The sequence below is a fragment of the Melanerpes formicivorus genome, unplaced genomic scaffold (assembly GCF_026170545.1).
Source record: "Melanerpes formicivorus ecotype bairdi unplaced genomic scaffold, bMelFor1.0.p_v2 SCAF_14, whole genome shotgun sequence".
NCBI lineage: Eukaryota > Metazoa > Chordata > Aves > Piciformes > Picidae > Melanerpes > Melanerpes formicivorus.
In genome coordinates this window covers 10,093,648-10,109,789 of record NW_027142366.1, presented here as the reverse complement: position 1 = coordinate 10,109,789, position 16,142 = coordinate 10,093,648, and the positions used below count along the sequence as shown (strand labels likewise).

General features: G+C 53.7%; 1 protein-coding gene across 4 annotated transcripts in view; it reads right to left on the bottom strand.

The window, feature by feature from the left end:
* GRID2IP (Grid2 interacting protein) overlaps positions 1-16,142 on the bottom strand; it is a 47,920-nt gene that overhangs the window by 6,489 nt on the left and 25,289 nt on the right. For 2 of the 4 annotated variants that reach the window (XM_068146923.1, XM_068146925.1), the window contains 13 exons: positions 14,933-15,027; positions 13,331-13,514; positions 10,967-11,121; positions 8,835-8,936; positions 8,430-8,527; positions 7,860-7,977; positions 6,858-7,183; positions 5,716-6,129; positions 4,404-4,491; positions 3,156-3,245; positions 2,240-2,436; positions 1,365-1,520; positions 584-670 (listed from right to left, as the gene is read on the bottom strand). In XM_068146923.1, coding sequence (XP_068003024.1) covers positions 584-670; positions 1,365-1,520; positions 2,240-2,436; positions 3,156-3,245; positions 4,404-4,491; positions 5,716-6,129; positions 6,858-7,183; positions 7,860-7,977; positions 8,430-8,527; positions 8,835-8,936; positions 10,967-11,121; positions 13,331-13,514; positions 14,933-15,027 — 2,110 coding nt within the window. The remainder of the gene's footprint in view (positions 1-583; positions 671-1,364; positions 1,521-2,239; positions 2,437-3,155; positions 3,246-4,403; positions 4,492-5,715; positions 6,130-6,857; positions 7,184-7,859; positions 7,978-8,429; positions 8,528-8,834; positions 8,937-10,966; positions 11,122-13,330; positions 13,515-14,932; positions 15,028-16,142) is intronic. The other 2 variants (XM_068146924.1, XM_068146926.1) reach the window with 1 other exon arrangement.

Here is a 16,142-nt window from a genome sequence, read left to right as displayed (position 1 = left end):
TCTTGCCCCCCACCCTTCAGATATTTGTAAACATCAATAAGATCCCCTCTCAGTCTTCTTTTTCTCAGGTTAAACAGCCCCAGGTCTTTACAGACTTTCCTCACCAGACAGATGTTCCAGACCTTCATCATCCTTGTAGCCTCTGTTGGACACTCCATAGTGTCTCTCTTGGGACTCCCTAGTGTCCCTCTTGAACTGGGGAGCCCAGAACAGGACCCATTACCCCAGATGTGGTCTCACCAGGGCAGAGTGGAGGGAGAGAAGAACCTCCCTTGACCTGCTGCATCACTGTTCCACACCCCACAGGAGTCCCACAGTGATCCACATGGGATAAAAGAACTTAATTTTGTCCCAGCCCACAGCCAGAAGGGCTGGAGCTCAGATTCCAGCACACTAAAGCACCCGACTATGGTTAGAGCTCCTCTGAAGTTAACTCTTCACCTCAATCCCTTCCCTCCCACTGGTCCCTGACCTGGGACCTGCTGCACCAGGAGCCTTGTATGAGGACAGGCATGATGGACCAAGCCCTTGGAGCTGCTGGCATTGGTGTCTCCTGCACAGGACCAGGTGTGCTGTGTCTTACCTCAGTGAGGAAGTTGATTTTGAAGCCAGTTGTTTTGCTGGTCTTGGGCTGCCCATTGTTCAGGTAGTTTCCCATTGCTAGCACAAACTGCAAAGAAAAGCCCCAGTGGTGGTCAGTGACCTCCAGCCTTACCCTGTCCCATCTCCCATCTTCCTTTGTACCTGCTTTTGGGTCACTGAGATCTACCAACAATGTGGTAGAAGCAATGGGACAAAACCTTTCTTCTTTCTACAGGGTAGTGGGAAAAAGCCCTTGGAAATACTGGCACAGGCTGCCCAGGGATGTGGTCGAGGCCCTGGCCCTGGACATGTTCAAGAGCAAACTTGATTGGGCCCTGAGCAACCTGATCTAGTTGTAGATGTCCCTGCTCACTGCAGGGGGTTTGGACAAGATGACCTTTGAAGGTCCCTTCCAACCCAATGCATTCAGTGATTTTTGTGCCTTCTGCTGCTTGTAGAACATTCCTAATAAAACCTTATCCTGCTCATCCTCCAGCCCAAACTCTGCAGTGTTCCTGCATGGTTTTCTGGCTCTTGCAGCCCTGCCTGGGCTGTGGGTGGGTGTGTGGCCATCTGCCCTCCTGCATCATCCCCATGCCAGGATCCTCACAGGGGATGGAGCATGGCAAAGAGAGACCTGGGGGCTCCCAGGGCACAACTATGGTGCTGGAGCTTCATTCAGCTCCCTGTGAGCTTCCCTCAAGCTGCTGGTCCTTTGCAGGTTCTCCCGTGGACACTGGGGACCCCCGGTGGCTGTTAGCAGAAGGAAGGACTCTCCTGACCTCCAGGATCTTAGCCAGCTTCTTGCTGCTTTTCAGCTCTAGGGAAGCCTTGCAGATGCACTCGTAGCTGGCTTTGATCTCCTCTGTCTTCTCCTGCAGAGTGGTCTTAAAGTGAAGGCTGCGCAGGCGGATCTTGTACTCTGGGACTGACAACATCTGAGAACAAAAGAGGGACACAAGAGCCATAACCCCTCCTAGAAGGTGTTTTTCCTGGTGTATTTCCCTGTACATGAAGGCAGTATGGATTTGTGAGTGAGGTGACACCATGGAGCAGCTGCTGGAGCATCCCTCAGCCTGAGCAGCACTGTCCAGCAGTCCCTGTGACCAGTGCCACCAGCTCTCCCCATCCCACAGCAATGAACAGATCAGCATCCCACTGGCTGCTTCCTCTTGCTGTGTATTCTCCTCCCCTCCAACTTGCTTGCAGCAGGACATCCCAGGGACATTGCACATGGACATCTCAAGACAATCAGAGGGCTGGAGCACCTACACTATGGGGACAGGCTGAGGGAGTTGGGGTTGTTCAGGGTCTACAGGAGAGCTGGGAAGGAACTTTTCTACAAGGCTTGTAGTGACAGGACAAGGGGCGGTGGCTTTGAGCTGGAAGAGGGGAGACTTAGACTGGAGATTAGGAAGAAATTCCTGCCAGTGAGGGTGGTGAGACACTGGAAGAGGTTTCCCAGGGAGGCTGTGGATGCCCTCTCACCGAATGTGATCAGGGCCAGGTTGGATGAGGCCTTGAGCAACCTGGGTTAGTGGGACGCCTATGGCAGGGAGATTGGAACTGGATGATCTTGAAGGTCTCTTCCAACCCAAACCACTCTGTGAATCTATGAATCTCTTTCCTCTTGGAGCATGTCCCTGCCCAAGGGTACCTGCAGCACAAACTGGTCGGGCTCACTCAGCTTGCTGGGGTTCTCCTTGTAGCTCTGGAAGCGCTGGACCTCCTCCCCATCTGGGGCATAGAGCAGGAGCTGCTTGATGTGGGAAGGCTCCAGGCGATCCGTCTCCATCGTCATCAGGATCTGGCGCAGCTCAACGTGTGAGAGCTTGAGGTGGGCTATCAGGATGGCTGGGGACAAGGGAGGTGTGTCACTTGGGAGGGGATGAGGACAGGGCCCTGGAGGATGGCTGTGCTGGGGACAAGCTGCCTGGCAGGATGGGGCCAGGAGGAGAAGATTGGTTTCTCCATGGTGTGAGAGTGACGTGGACTTCTCCATGCACCCGCACTGGCACAGGATCAGCCCTGGAGATAAGAAGGGCTTTCTGCTCCTCAAAACCTTGCACAGGCTGTGTGGGGACCTCGAGGAATCACTCAGGTCCTGCAGAATCCCCAGGATAATGCATCTTGTACATAACTAATGCATCAGGCTGGGCTGCACTGGAAACCACCCCCAGTGCTTCCTCCTCTCCCACAGCCCCCCCATGGCTAGGAGACCAGGGTCTCACCAAGCCCTCCCATCCTCTTTCCTATCAGAAGCACATCCAGGAGAAGCAACACTAATCCTTCACCTGTAGGGCCATGCAAACTCTGTCCCTCTCCAGGCCAATGAGTCACATCCCATCTCCATCTCTCCTGTAAAGCTTTCTCCTTCTCCCCTCGTGGGTCTGAGCCCAGCCTGGAGGATCTCTGGGCTGCAGGAACAGCCCAGACCAGCAGAGCTGTGCTGGGATTGTGCTCATGGGATTGTGCTCATGTAGCCTCCTTGTTTTTACCTTTCCAGTTCTCTACATCCCTGGTCCCACCTCTGGGCCCGTTTGAGGGGTAGGTTCATGCTGCTCTTTACTTACATGTGTTGTAGGCCTTTTTGTGAGACAAAATCTCAACCACGTCTTTCTTTTTAAAGTTTTCAGGCATGAGAGTTGGCTCTGGAAGAGAAACTGAAAGATTTAATCATGGGTAAGGACAGGTTCAGCTGGCTCCAGTGGGGGAAAAAATATTTAGGTATATATCTGTCCTGAAAACAGTGAAACCATGAATGAAAGGAGAAGTGATGCTTTGCACACAGCAATGGGTCCAGGAGTCCTTGAATTCTGCAATTCAAAGATCTCCTCAGTGGAGGACTCACTTGGAGCTGAAAAAGGTAAAACAAGAGGTGAAAACACAGAAAATCCCAGACACCCCCCCCAAAAGAAAAGATATCCCCTAAGAAGACTCCAGATTCATCCCATTCCATTGCCAGTCCTAGCTGTATCTGGGACCTCCCTGGAGGTATTCAAGGGCAGGCTGGCTGGGACCTTGAGCAGCCTGCAATAGTGAGAGGTGTCCCTGACCAGGGCAGGGGGCTGGAATTAGATGATCTGTAAGGTCCCTTCCAACTCAAGCCAGCTCAGCACCCCAGGCCTGGACCCTCTGCCTGGGTTTGCAGCGCTCAGACACCCTGTTGGGGTGAGATCCCAGCTGGTGGGTCCGCAGAAGACACCACCTCAATAGTGACAGGGGAGGTAGCACTGGCAGGGAGCTGTGCACCCCATGCATAGCTTCTCAGGGGAACTAACTGTGTGTATAGAGCAAAATGTTGCTTGTGATATTCTCCATGGATGGAGAAATGTTCTCATGGCTTTTTGAGGGCTGAGCTCTCCAAGTAACAGATCTGCAGCCCTGACCTGCAGCCATTATGGCCACAGCAGCACTGTCCATGCATGCCAACAGCCCAGCTGACTGTCAGTGCTGGCTCTGGGCAGTGGTGCTGGCACACCAATGTTCCCAGTGGCATGGGGATGGCCAGGCTGGTGCTGTGAGAGCTGGGAAGCAGCACAGCAGGGAGTGAAAGCCTCCAGCTGAGTTTCACTGCCCTGATTGACTGGGATGTGGTGTGAAGACAGCAAATGCCAGCCAAGATTAAGGAAGCCAGTGAGATATTCTCCACCTTAATGATTTGCTGTGCCACCAGCCACAAATCCCCAGGATGAATGAGTTCTGTGCCACAGGTGATGCTAGGACCAGACATTGCTTTTCTGCCTACCAAGCCCCAGTTCATCCCAGTGCCCCAGTCTCTGGCCAGCACCAGGACCTTGCTCTAGGGCTCAGGTACTTACTTGTAGGCTTCTGAGTCCCAAAGTGCAGCTCCAGGTCAAGGTATTTGACCATATCACTCAGCTTGTCGTAATCTGAGTCTTCCCCAAGCTGCAGGAGGAGGAAGAGTCAGGATCTGGCACAGAGAGCTGCACAATACTGCCCACCTTCACTGGGCCACCTTTCCTCCACCCCACACTAAACTTGGTGTCCCCAGAAGAAACCAGGACAGGTCAGTGGCACTGCCCTGTAACTGGAGACTCTGTCATCATGAACCCTGTGCAGAAACCAGAGCCTGGTGAACCTCTCACCTCTCTGGAGGTAGTTTCTACACAATTGCCTGAGCCCATCTGGTTGGACATAGGAGGAAGAAACCTGGAGATTCACCCCACTTCCTCACACCCCACAGCTGGTGGGACAGCACCGTGGATTCATTTAGCTTCTGACTCAGCTGGAAGCCTACAGAGCACTCCTTCTCTCCACTTGCTACTTGTCCCTCTGGTTTCACTGAGGACAAAGGCAGAATTCCAGACACTTGGAGAATGTTTTGCTTACAAAATAAAATCACCAGGAAGAAGCTTCTTGTCAGGAGAGGGAGCTGCGGGACTTCAAGGGCCTTCTACATGATGGGTGCCTGTGGGAGTGGAAGACGACCCCACAGCTCTTCTCTGGCTGCTCAAGGCATGGAGAATATGGGATGTCTGAACACATTCCTCACCATGAGAAACACAGAAGCTGGAAGTCAGACTCCAGCTTCTCCCTCCATGGACCAGAATCCACCTCCAGGTCTCTAACACTTCAGGTCCATAATGCCAAGGGATTATCACATCTTGACTCACTCCTCACCTCTGCTTTCCCCCTCTGGTGTCCTCTCCTGCCTCAGTGCTCTCCCTATCATTCTGCTTTCAACCATCCTCGTGGTTTCCCCCTGACCAAACCTCCTGCAGCTGCAGAATGTGTCTGAAGGCAGCTCCTGTCCATGTCAGCCCTCAAAGAGCAGGAGAGGCAGTGCTCCTCATAATGCTGCAGCCAAAACCAGCATCTCAGCTGCTTTCCAGAGCCTCTTCTCACCCCATCAGTTTTGGTCCAAATAATTAAAAGGATGAGAAGAAACTTAAGGCTTTCTGCATCATGGCATCTTCAGAGCTCGTTCCCTTGGCCAAGGTGTTCAATGGATGGCCCAACAAGAGATTAGAACACGATGCTCCAGGGAGAGGAATGCTCTGGGCAGGGCTGGGGGCAGTGCCCATGGATGCTGCACAGCCTCAGCACAGGGAACCCCTCCCCAAGCCATGCTTTGGCCCCTTGCCCCCCACCCTGCTGCCAGGGCCATACCTGTCCCCAGATGGTTCCTTCTGAGTTCTCCACCTGCTCCCACCTCAGCCTCTTGACGCTCATGTGGTTGGACTCACTCCGGCGGTGCAGCAGTCCCCGGTGCAGGGGTGGGGCACAGGGCACTGGAGGGGGCGGGGGTGGGGGTGGAGGGGGTGGGATGGGGTGCAGGTGGCCCACCAGGGATTTAGGGGCAGCTGATATGCTGGCCTTGGTGGCTTCTGCCTTGCTGGGGACAGTCTGGGGGTCGTGGAACTGCAGGGGGGGTGGTGGAGGTGGGGGGCTGAGTGGTGGAGGTGGGATGTGGTCTGAGAGCGTGGAGTAGGTCAGGGAGCTGCCCTCATCGCTGCTGCTGATGTACTCGCTGCTGCTGACGTCGTTGGTGACATAGCTGCCCTGGTCATCATGGAAACTCATCTAGGTGAGGGACAGAGGAGAAGATGAAGGTGGGACCTCATCCCCCACCCATCCAGCCCTAGGGGGGTCTTGAATTGTAGAATCATAGATCATAGAATCCCAGAATGGTGGAGGTTGGAAGGCACCTCTGGAGATCATCCAGTCCATCCCTCTGTGCCAAGGCAGGGTCAGCTAGAGGTCACACAGGAACACATCCAGGTGACTCTTGAAAGTGCCCAGAGAAGGAGACCTCTCTGGGCAGTGTGCTCCAGGCCTCCAGCACCCTCACACTAAAGAATTATTTCCTCATGTTGAGCTGGAACCTCCTGGGTTCCAGTTTGTGCCCGTTGTCCCTTGTCCTATCACAGGACACCATTGAAAAGAGTCTGTCCCCTTCTTTTTGATACCCACCCCTCAGATATTTGTAAACATTAATAAGATCCCCTCTCAGGGTGCTCTTCCCCAAGCTGAGCAGCCCCATATCTCTCAGCCTTTCCTCACCAGACCAATATTCCAGTCCCTTCATCATCCCCACAGCCTCCATTGGACACTCTCCAGTATATCCCTGTCCCTCTTGAACTTGGCCAGAACTGGACACAACACTCCAGGTGTGCCTTGAGCCCAAGTCACGCAGCTGCCATCTCCCTCCACCACCCACAGAGCTCCAGAACACGTCCCCAGAGGTGCAGACTGCACAATGGGTGATGGTTCCACACCCACGGCAAAGACAGGACCTGCACCACCCTCACCTCCTCGTAGTCGTTCTCGGGGGTGAGGAAGTCATCCACGATGGTGACTCTATGTCCCAGCTGCTCGCTCAGGGCATCCAGGAAGCGGTCGGTGTCGCGGCTGCGGGGTGGCCTGGAGAAGGTGAAGAGCTTCTTCCTCCTGGTCAGAGGGCTGAGGGAGTAGTGGCGGTGCTTGGGGGACGGGGCCGGGCTGCTGTCCAGGCTGACGTAGGGGTTGGACTCGGTGCTGCACGGGGAGGCCACGCTGCTGTGCAGCCGGTAGTAGCACTGCTGCGAGCCCAGCGCCTCGTTCGGCCACGACAGCCCCATCCCTGCCTTGCGAGCACCTGGGGGGACAGAGCATGGCTTCTGAGGCTGTCCTGTGTTGGCTGCTCCCCACAGCCCCAAGCCATGGGGTGTGGTGAGCCCCAGCACAGCACTGGATTGCAGGATCACAGAGTAGCCTGGTTGGAAAAGTCCTTGTGATCATCGAGTCCAACCAAAAACTAACATCAAGGCCAGGCTGGACAAGACCTTCAGCAGCTTGGTCTAGTGGGAGGTGTCCCTGCCCATGGTGGGGGGGTTGGAACTAGATGATCTTTAAGGTCCCTCCCAACCCAAACCATTCTATGGTTCTAAGCTCTCCCTGAATACAGCTATTAGACCACGTCCCTAAGCTCCCCATCCAAACGCCTTTTAAAATCCACCAGGATTCACAGCCTGGTTCAGTGACCCTTTGGGTGAAGAAATTTTTCCTAATACCCAAGCTAAACCTCCCCTGGTACAATTTGAGGCCATTTCCTCTTGTGCTATCATCTATCAGCAGGGAGAAGAGACCAACCCCCCTCCTCACTCCAACCTCCTCTCAGGGAATTGTAGAGAGCCAGAAGATCAATCTCAGCCTCCTTTTCCCCAGGCTGAACAACCCCAGGTTCCTCAGCTGATCCTCAGCTGATCCTCACCAGACCTGTTCTCCCGACCCTTCACCAGCTTTGTTACCTTCTCTCATGCCATGGGAGGTACCTGCAGCATGTGCCAGCTCTGGGGCAGGAGGTGATGCTCTGTGCAGGGCAGTGTTTCCCATCTTGCCAGCGAAGCTGCCAATCAGGCGGTTCTCCAGCTCAGCGTAGACAGCTGACATCTGAAAAGAGAAAAGAGCTGCTGCCCATGTCCATATGGAGACAGGACTTGGGGAGCCACCAGAGACCTGACATGTCCTGGGGACAGGAAAGCCACCACAGACCCACCAGCTTCCAGTCTCTTGTTCTTTAAAGGACGCCTCCACCCCAAGCTAATTCCGCCTCTTCTGAAGCTCCCCAAGCTCTTCTCACTCAGAGGAAGACAGTGACAGTCATCAGCCTTATTCAAGGTGACTGATTGCCCAGGGAGCTGAGCTCTGGGACAAGCATCTGAGGATGTTGTCGCCCCAGGAGGTATTCAGGTGCAGACACATCCTTCCCCTGATCCCTTTTCCCTCATTTCTTGCATTAAAATGGAAGGACTCAAGTTGTTGAGCCTCCCTGTGAACACAGCAGTCCCACACACACCAGCAAAGCTCTTCCCAAAGGTGTTCCCAGCCCCCTGAGATCTCACCATTTTGGGGTTGGGTGTCTCTGGGAGGGATGTGCCATCACCAGCCTGTCTCTCTCCAGGGATCAAGCGAACAGGGACCTCCACGGTGTCACTCTGACCTGCCAGAGAAGGAAGAGATACACCAGTCAGGAGCCTCTCCTTCTGCCTCTGCTCCCCAGGGATTCTGGTGGTCCTGACCCATCGTGGTCCTCCCATCTCCTGTGGGGACCAGAGCTGTGATCCTTACCCAGGCACACAGCAAAGCACCAGGAGGTCCCAGGTATAGGGATCCTGATAGTCCCATGCATGGAGCTGCCTGGGAAACAGGGAATGTCCCCCTGTACTAGGCACTGGTGAGGCTATATCTTGAACACTGGCTTCATTTTTGCACCCCTCAGCCCAAGAAGAACAGCCCCAGCCACCTACCTGCTGCTCCCCCTTCCTCAGGGTGGGGGGTTCGGAGGCTGCCCCGGCACAGGGAGGTTCCTCGAACAGAGCTGCGGTAGCGCTCCTCAGCTTCTGGCTCAGCTGCAACAGAAGACACTCTGTGAGGCGTGGCCAGAGTGTGCTGGACCCCACAGCTCCTGTGTTCCTCTTCCTGGGGCTCCCCAGGGCTGTGGGACTTGCAGCTGCTCTTTGAGCCCTGCACTTGGCCATGACCCCATGCTAATCATATGAGGGTGGCCTCAAGCTGGCTCCAGGAGCAGAGCAGGTTATAAACGTTCCCACCAGCACACAGTGAGGGGATGGGTGCTCAAAGATGGGACATGCAGCTGCCTTTTCCAGCAGGATTGACATCCACCAGCTTATGATGCATGTGAAACTCCAACTCTGAGCTAGGCTGGTCCAGCAGGACCCAGCTAACCCCTTCCTGCCTTCAAGGGACAAGATGGGAGTGGGGACCAGTGCTGAATTGCTACCTGGAAGAACCACGTTATCTGGTGGAATGGTCCAGGAGCAGTTCAGAGTGACCTCAGGCTTACAGCAGGATGAAGATACCAGAGCATCAGTCTTCATGGGGTCCAACAGACCAATGCTTGGACAGCCTGAGGTACACAGACATCAGAGATCACTGCTGAGCTTGGAAGAAGCCCAGGTGAGGGACTAAATCAAATTCAGGGATCTCTGGCCATTGCCCTTCTACACGTGGACACACACATCATGCACCAGAACAACTTCACTTGGTCAGAGATTGCTCCTTTCACCTGAGAAGTTAAAAGGAGTCAGGGACCAGCCTGTGACCTGGGACAACAGCCTGGACAACCTGGTCCTGGGAGAGTCACTCCCATGTTTTCCTTCTCTGCCAGGGACTGGAGACATCTGCTTTGTATTCCTGAAATCCAGCTGAAAGCTGAAATATCTTCATCCCTCTGAGGTCTTCTAGAGTTTACAAATCAGTTTTGGAGGCTAAGTTCTTCAGAAGATACACCACATTTAGGTAGGTTGGGGCATGACTCTGCACACACAAACCAACGCAGAAGGGTTCCATGCACAGCAGGGAGGATTTGCTCCAGGATTTGGAGCTGTTTCTCCCTGTGAGAAAAGCTGTGCTGAAGTGACTGATCCTCCAAAAGCCTCTCTCCAACCAACATCTCAACACTGAGTCTAAAATCATGGAATCCCAGACTGGTTTGGGTAGGAAGGGACCTTTGAAGCCCATCCAGTCCAACCACCCTGCAGTCAGCAGGGACATCTGCAACTGGAGCAGGCTGCTCACAGCCCAAACAATGTGACCTGGAATAGTTCCCACCTCTGGGCAACCTGGGCCACCATCCTCACAGTAAAGAACTTCCTTACATCAACACAATGTAAACAGCTTAGAACAGGAGAATCTGGAAGCAACAAAGATACCCAACTTACAGGTGAAGACACTCCATTCCAGTCGCCCTTCACTCTTCTGCTGGCTAACTGCAAAGCCCCAAATCCTCACCAAACCATGGCTGGGCTTTGTGTTGCCACAGGTGATGGGGAGAAGAGAAGAGTACCAGGGAGGGGAAGGATCACCAACAGCCTTCTGAGTCTTTTTGGAGGAGCATCACTCTGAGGCAGACACAGTGCTGCTGGAGGAGCTACACTCCCCACCTCATCTAACCATGGATACCTGTGCACATCTGACTGCTGGAGACATCCTGAGGGACACCACTGGAAACATCCTGAGGGACATCATCTTCATTTATTTTGCCTCTCTATTCTGAACATTGCCCTTAAACCAGGAATTTTGTTTCAGGACTTCCTAACCTACTAACAACTCAAGCAGCTTCCAGAAGCCTTTGCTCCCAGAGACAAGCTCTCAGCTGGCATCTCTCCTCTCTGTGCAGAGATTCCTTCCAAAACACAGCTCTATGGTGCAGAGAAGGTAACCTCCCTCCTGACATTTACAGGTCAACCTCATCAGCACCAGGAGCTGTAAACTCCTCCATGCTGCTCCACATCCTGTGCTGGCACCGTGTGGGCAGGAGCCAGGCAGACCTGGCTGCATTATCTCCATCCCAGCCTGCTCCCAGGGTCCTGATGGGACATGGTGTGTCCGTGTTGGAGCACAGGGGCTTTCCTCTCACCTGCCAAAGACTTGTAACCAAGAAACCTGGCAATCTTTTGCTGGCAGTGCTCCTGCTCTTCATAGGTCAGCAGCTGGTAGATAAACTGCCAAATGACTTGCTTGGCTGGTGTGTCCAGCACTGGGTACACGTCCACGATCAGAGTGTCAATGTTCCTGCAGGACAGGAGAGAGGGCTGAGCAGTCAGCACATCCCTCAGGCACAGCCTCACCACACCATGTCCCTCAGCCTGGGCCTTGGTGCTGGCTTTGCCACTGGGATTTGGGTACAAACAGATCATCTCCACGTGGAGATGCTGGGCTGCCAGTGAGGGATGGAGTCCTTGGGGAAGTGGAGCTGGGCAGCTGGTGCTAGTGGAGAGAGCAACTTCCTGGTTCCTGAGTCAGCCAGGGTATGTGGGGAGTAAGAGGAGTAGGGAAGCACCAGGAAGCAAAAAGAAAGTCTGGAAAGAGCTGAATTTTGGCCACCAGCAGGTAAGGAAGCTCAGGGAGAGGGTGGCTGCTCTGAAGGCTTGGCCTTAGCTCAGTGGTATGTAGAAGGAAGAGCTGTTGAGGATTGCAGGACTGAGCACTCAACTCAGTGAGGAGGATAAAGCAGTGTGGGGGAAGAAGGGTGTCCTGGGTGTCATGAAACTACCTAATTGGTCATGGGACAGGAAAGCAAGTTGATCTACCATGCTTTGAGACCAAGGTCAGGATGCTTTTCTGCGGCGAAACTGGGGCAGAGATGATGCATCAACACTCACTGCAACTGCTGTGGAGGTAATAGTAGAGACATCTTAGGAAGATGCCTAAAGGTGATGGACCATTGCTGCCTCCCGAGGGGTAGAGATGGAATATGAGAGGGGGAGCTGAAAAATGAGGAGGTTCAGATGCTGCAAGGACTTCATTAATGATGTGTCCTGGGGTTGTTCTCAGAGGTGAGAAGCAGTTGGAGCTATCCAGAGCCTGACAGCAACCAGTTGGTAGGTTTCTCCTAGTTTGGGGCTGATTTGCCCTTTCTGTGGAGCTGGACACAGCTCTTGGCTGTCAGAAGCCTATTCAGGAAAGGTAAAATGTTGTAGAGAAGAAACCAAAAGGGTTCTTAAGCCCTGGAAGAGGCTGCGCAGGGCCCATGGAGTCCCCATCCCTGAAGGGGTTTCAAAACTGTGAAGATGTGGTGCTGAGGGACATGGTTTGGTGGTGACCTTGATTAATGGTTGGACTTGATGATATTAAAGGTCTCTTCCAACCAAGACAATTCAATGATTCTACTCTACTAAGATCAGGTCTGCATTTCCTGGTTGCAGATACAAGGGACCAGTTCTGTTCCCCCAGCTGCCATTCCTCAGGCTGAAAATGTCCATCTGGGGAAGCCCTAGGAGCAACGCAGGCTCAGAAGAGCATAGAGCAACAATTTCAGTGATTTCTGCTTTACCAGGGCTGTGTTAGTGATGGCTACACCTCAAGAGGCTTCACTCAGCTGGTGCTGGGGAAGTTTACACAGCCATGCCTCCCCCAGCACCCATGGGTCCAGCAGCACCCAGCCTCTCCAAGGGCAGGGGGATGGATGCTGTGGGGTGGTGCAGCCATTAGCCTGAGCCATGGTGCAGAGGTAGTTTCATGGCTTTGTACTTGGTAGTTTCTGTTCTCTCTTGCCATCAGTAACCTCAACACTGAGGGCTTTCCTGCAGGTCCTTCACAAACCAAGGGTTTGAATCCTCTGGCCCTTTGGTCTTTACACCAGTAAGAGACTGCCTGGCCCTGCTTGGTTCATCCACAGCCCATGTAGGGCCTGGGATCCTGAGGAGCAGTGGGGCAACCTGGTTTGGTTGTTTCAGCAGTGGAAAGAGGCAACAAGGATCTCCCAACAGCCAGAGGAATCGCACATTCACCATGGTGTGGAAAAGTTAAAGATCAAAGTCACTACTGAAAGTCTGGAGCCTGCCAAGGGGTCAGTGTTGACCCTTGCAGCAGGGTAGGGTGGATGCTCTCCATTGTAGGATGAGGGTTCTGCCTGTCCCATGCTGCCACCAAGGGGCTGCTGCAGCCAGAATGTTGAGAAGAGTGAGGAGACCAAGATGAAGACGTGATGAGATTCACTGGAGGAGGTGGAACAGGATCTGTGGCTGTTGGGGACAGCCAGGCATCAAGAGAGCCCACACCAAGGTCATGTTATGAGGGGTTAAACGGTGACCAAATCAACTTCAAAAGCCAAATGGTCTGCCCTGTCCTTGGGCAGGACACCTGGCAGGAGCTACAGAGCTAGGGAAACCAGAGCTCAGTGCCAACAGCCTCACAGGTCCACCTTGGAGACTAACTCTGACGTGGGCATTGCTACCAGGCCAGCACCAGCACGAGAGGAATGGAGCTGCCAACAAGTTACCGATGTTGGAAGAAGCTTTCCAGTGCTTTGCAGATGGTGTAACGCTCTGGGGGAGTCAGCAGGTGCTCCAGCTGCTGGGTGAAGGTCCTTCCTTGGATCTTGATGCTAGAGGGGAGTATCTCTGCAACCCACTGCAGGGAGGTGAGGGCGGAGGAGCTGCTCGGGGAGTCAGCAGAGTCAGAGTCTGCAAGGTGCAGGTAGAAAGAAAAAGAGGATTCAACAGCAAAGGGTCTGAACCACAGGTTAAAAGGCTGTCCCCAAACCAGGGATGGGTCCTGGGGACAGCTGGGACTGCTGCACCCACATGATGAGGTGCTCCATAGAAATTCAGGTCCTGATGTGCTGCTGCAGACATTGTTATCCCAGCAAAACCAGTCACTGGAAGGAGCATGGTGGCAAGGTGAAATGGCTCATCTGGAGCGGTGACCACCCCTGCCTTCACTCAGGACAAGCTGTTCTGGGGCTTCTGGCTCTTCCAGTAGGTCCATGGACCTGCTGGAGATGAGCAGGGGTGTTTGGGCTGGGATGCCCTCTGGGCTCTGTCTCCTCTGTAATGCTGCTGCCACACTTTCTGGGATCACATGTGAATGATATTCCTGTTCTGGCTCTCTAAAGCCTCTGCTCAAGTTTCAGAGCACTTCATGATAATCATCAGCTTCAAAAGCAACATCAGCCAGGGGTTACCTGTGAGTGACCTGAGGCACAGAAGGTCACTAGCTTTGTCACACTCATCTGCACTGGTCCCTGTGCCACCTCTGCAGTGAGCACAGGACAACACACACTGCTGCAAGAAGGAATCCAGCCAAGGCTGCAGGATGCTCTTGTCCATGTAGGAATATGGCCATGGCAGTGGGAGCAAAATTCCATCTTTTCTTGGGCTGGGGGGGAGGCTGGCAGTGGAGCAGCTCAACTGCCACTGGCTCTGTACTGGAGGGCACTGAGGTGCTCAGTTGTTTTGTTCCCAGGGCCCATGTAAGCAAGTTGGTACCACAGAGCTCCTAAGGTGAAGCTCTGGAGAGTCCATTGCTGCTCTGGAAGAAAGAGCCAGTCCCCAGTTCTTGGCCCAGAGCAGCAGGACCACAATAACACATCAACCCTCCTGCCCTTGCACACCCGTGGAACCACAGCAGCTGTGGTCCTACCCCATGGCTGCTATCACTTTGACAGCCACCAGCACTGTCCCAGACACCCTCTTCTCCCTCTGGCTCCCTCACCAGCAGCAAACTAAATTATTCATAGCGGCAGTTGTTGTGAAGAGCACACAGCCCACACACAGCGGTGGGATTCGCACAGCCACCATGAAGGCACAGGGTTGGATTACCTTGGTCAAGTACATGGCACAGACTGCACATAAAGGACATTGGCAAGGGCTGTCAAGGACAATCATACAGTAGGATGAAGCCTTCTGGAGAGCAGCCAAGCTTCAGATTAAGCCTGATCCCAGGAGGCAGGCAGCAGCGTGCCCACGCGGGAGGAGCATCCCTCTGGGCAGCGTTAAACCTGCTGAGCCCATGGAACGTGGCCATTCCCTCCTGCATGGGCAACTGGGGAGCCAGCCTGGAGCTTCTCCTGCTCCACACCCTCTCTTCCCCATGCTCTTACCATTGGAGAAATTGACAATCCCCTCTTCCACCACCAAGGTGGGCATGGCCCCACTGCCCTGCAGCATCGACACCACCTTGTCATGGGAGCAGTTCCTGTGGGGCACAGGAGAGCCCAGGTCAGAGCTGCAATGACAGGGAGATTGCAGCTCCCTCTGTTTAGCTTAGCAAAAGCCTTCTCTTGCTGCTCAGAGATGGGTCATGTTGGACCCTGTGGGGATGCCCTGGACTCACAGTCTTTGCTTGGTTTTGTCTGGGCTGCACACAAAAGAAAACTCCAAGTGGGTACTGTGTCCAGTTCTGGGCACCCCAGCACAAGAATGACAAAGAACTACTGGATAGAGTCCAATACAGAGCCACTGAGATGGTGAGGGGACTGGGACATCTCATCTGAGGAGAGGCTGAGACAGCTGGGGCTGTTTAGCATGGAGAAGAGGAGGTTGATGGGGGGATCTTCTCAATGCCTACAAATATCTAAGGGGTGGGTGTCAGGAAGATGGGGCCAGATTCTTCTCAGGGATTCCCAGTGACAGGACAAGGGGCAATGAGCAGAAACTTGAACACAGGAAGTTCCACCTAAAGATGAGGAAGAACTTCTTTACTTTGCAGGTGGCAGAGCACTAGAACAGGCTGCCTAGGGAGGTGGTGGAGTCTCCTTCTCTGGAGACTTTCAAGGCCCTCCTGGATGTGTTCCTATGTGGTCTGCTTTAGGTGATCCTGCTCTGGCACAGGGGTTGGACTCAGACTTCTAAGGTCCCTTCCAACCCCTGCCATTCACTGATTCTATGAGGCAGCACCCAGGTCACCCCCATGAATGGGCTCCCCAGTATATCCACAGCAAGGGATGTCCACCTTCAGGGCATCCCTGGGAGGCACTTCTGGCAATGCCAGTGCTGCTTTGTGTTTTGCTCAGCCACAGAAGATGAACCTTCAATTTAAACTGAGATGTGGTTGAGGCCTGATCCCTGGAGACGTTCAAGGTCAAACTTGATGGGGCCCTGAGCAACCTGATCTAATGGGAGATGTCCCTGCTGACTGCAAGGGGTTGGACAAGATGACCTTTGAGGGTCCCTTCCAAGCCAACGCAATCTGTGACTGTGTGAAATGATTCAGTTCTGCAGGTCTCTCCTTGCCTGTCCTAATTCTGCATGGAAAAAAACAAACCACAAAGTGGGTGTAAAATGCATTTTTACAGGCAACAATAAAAAAAA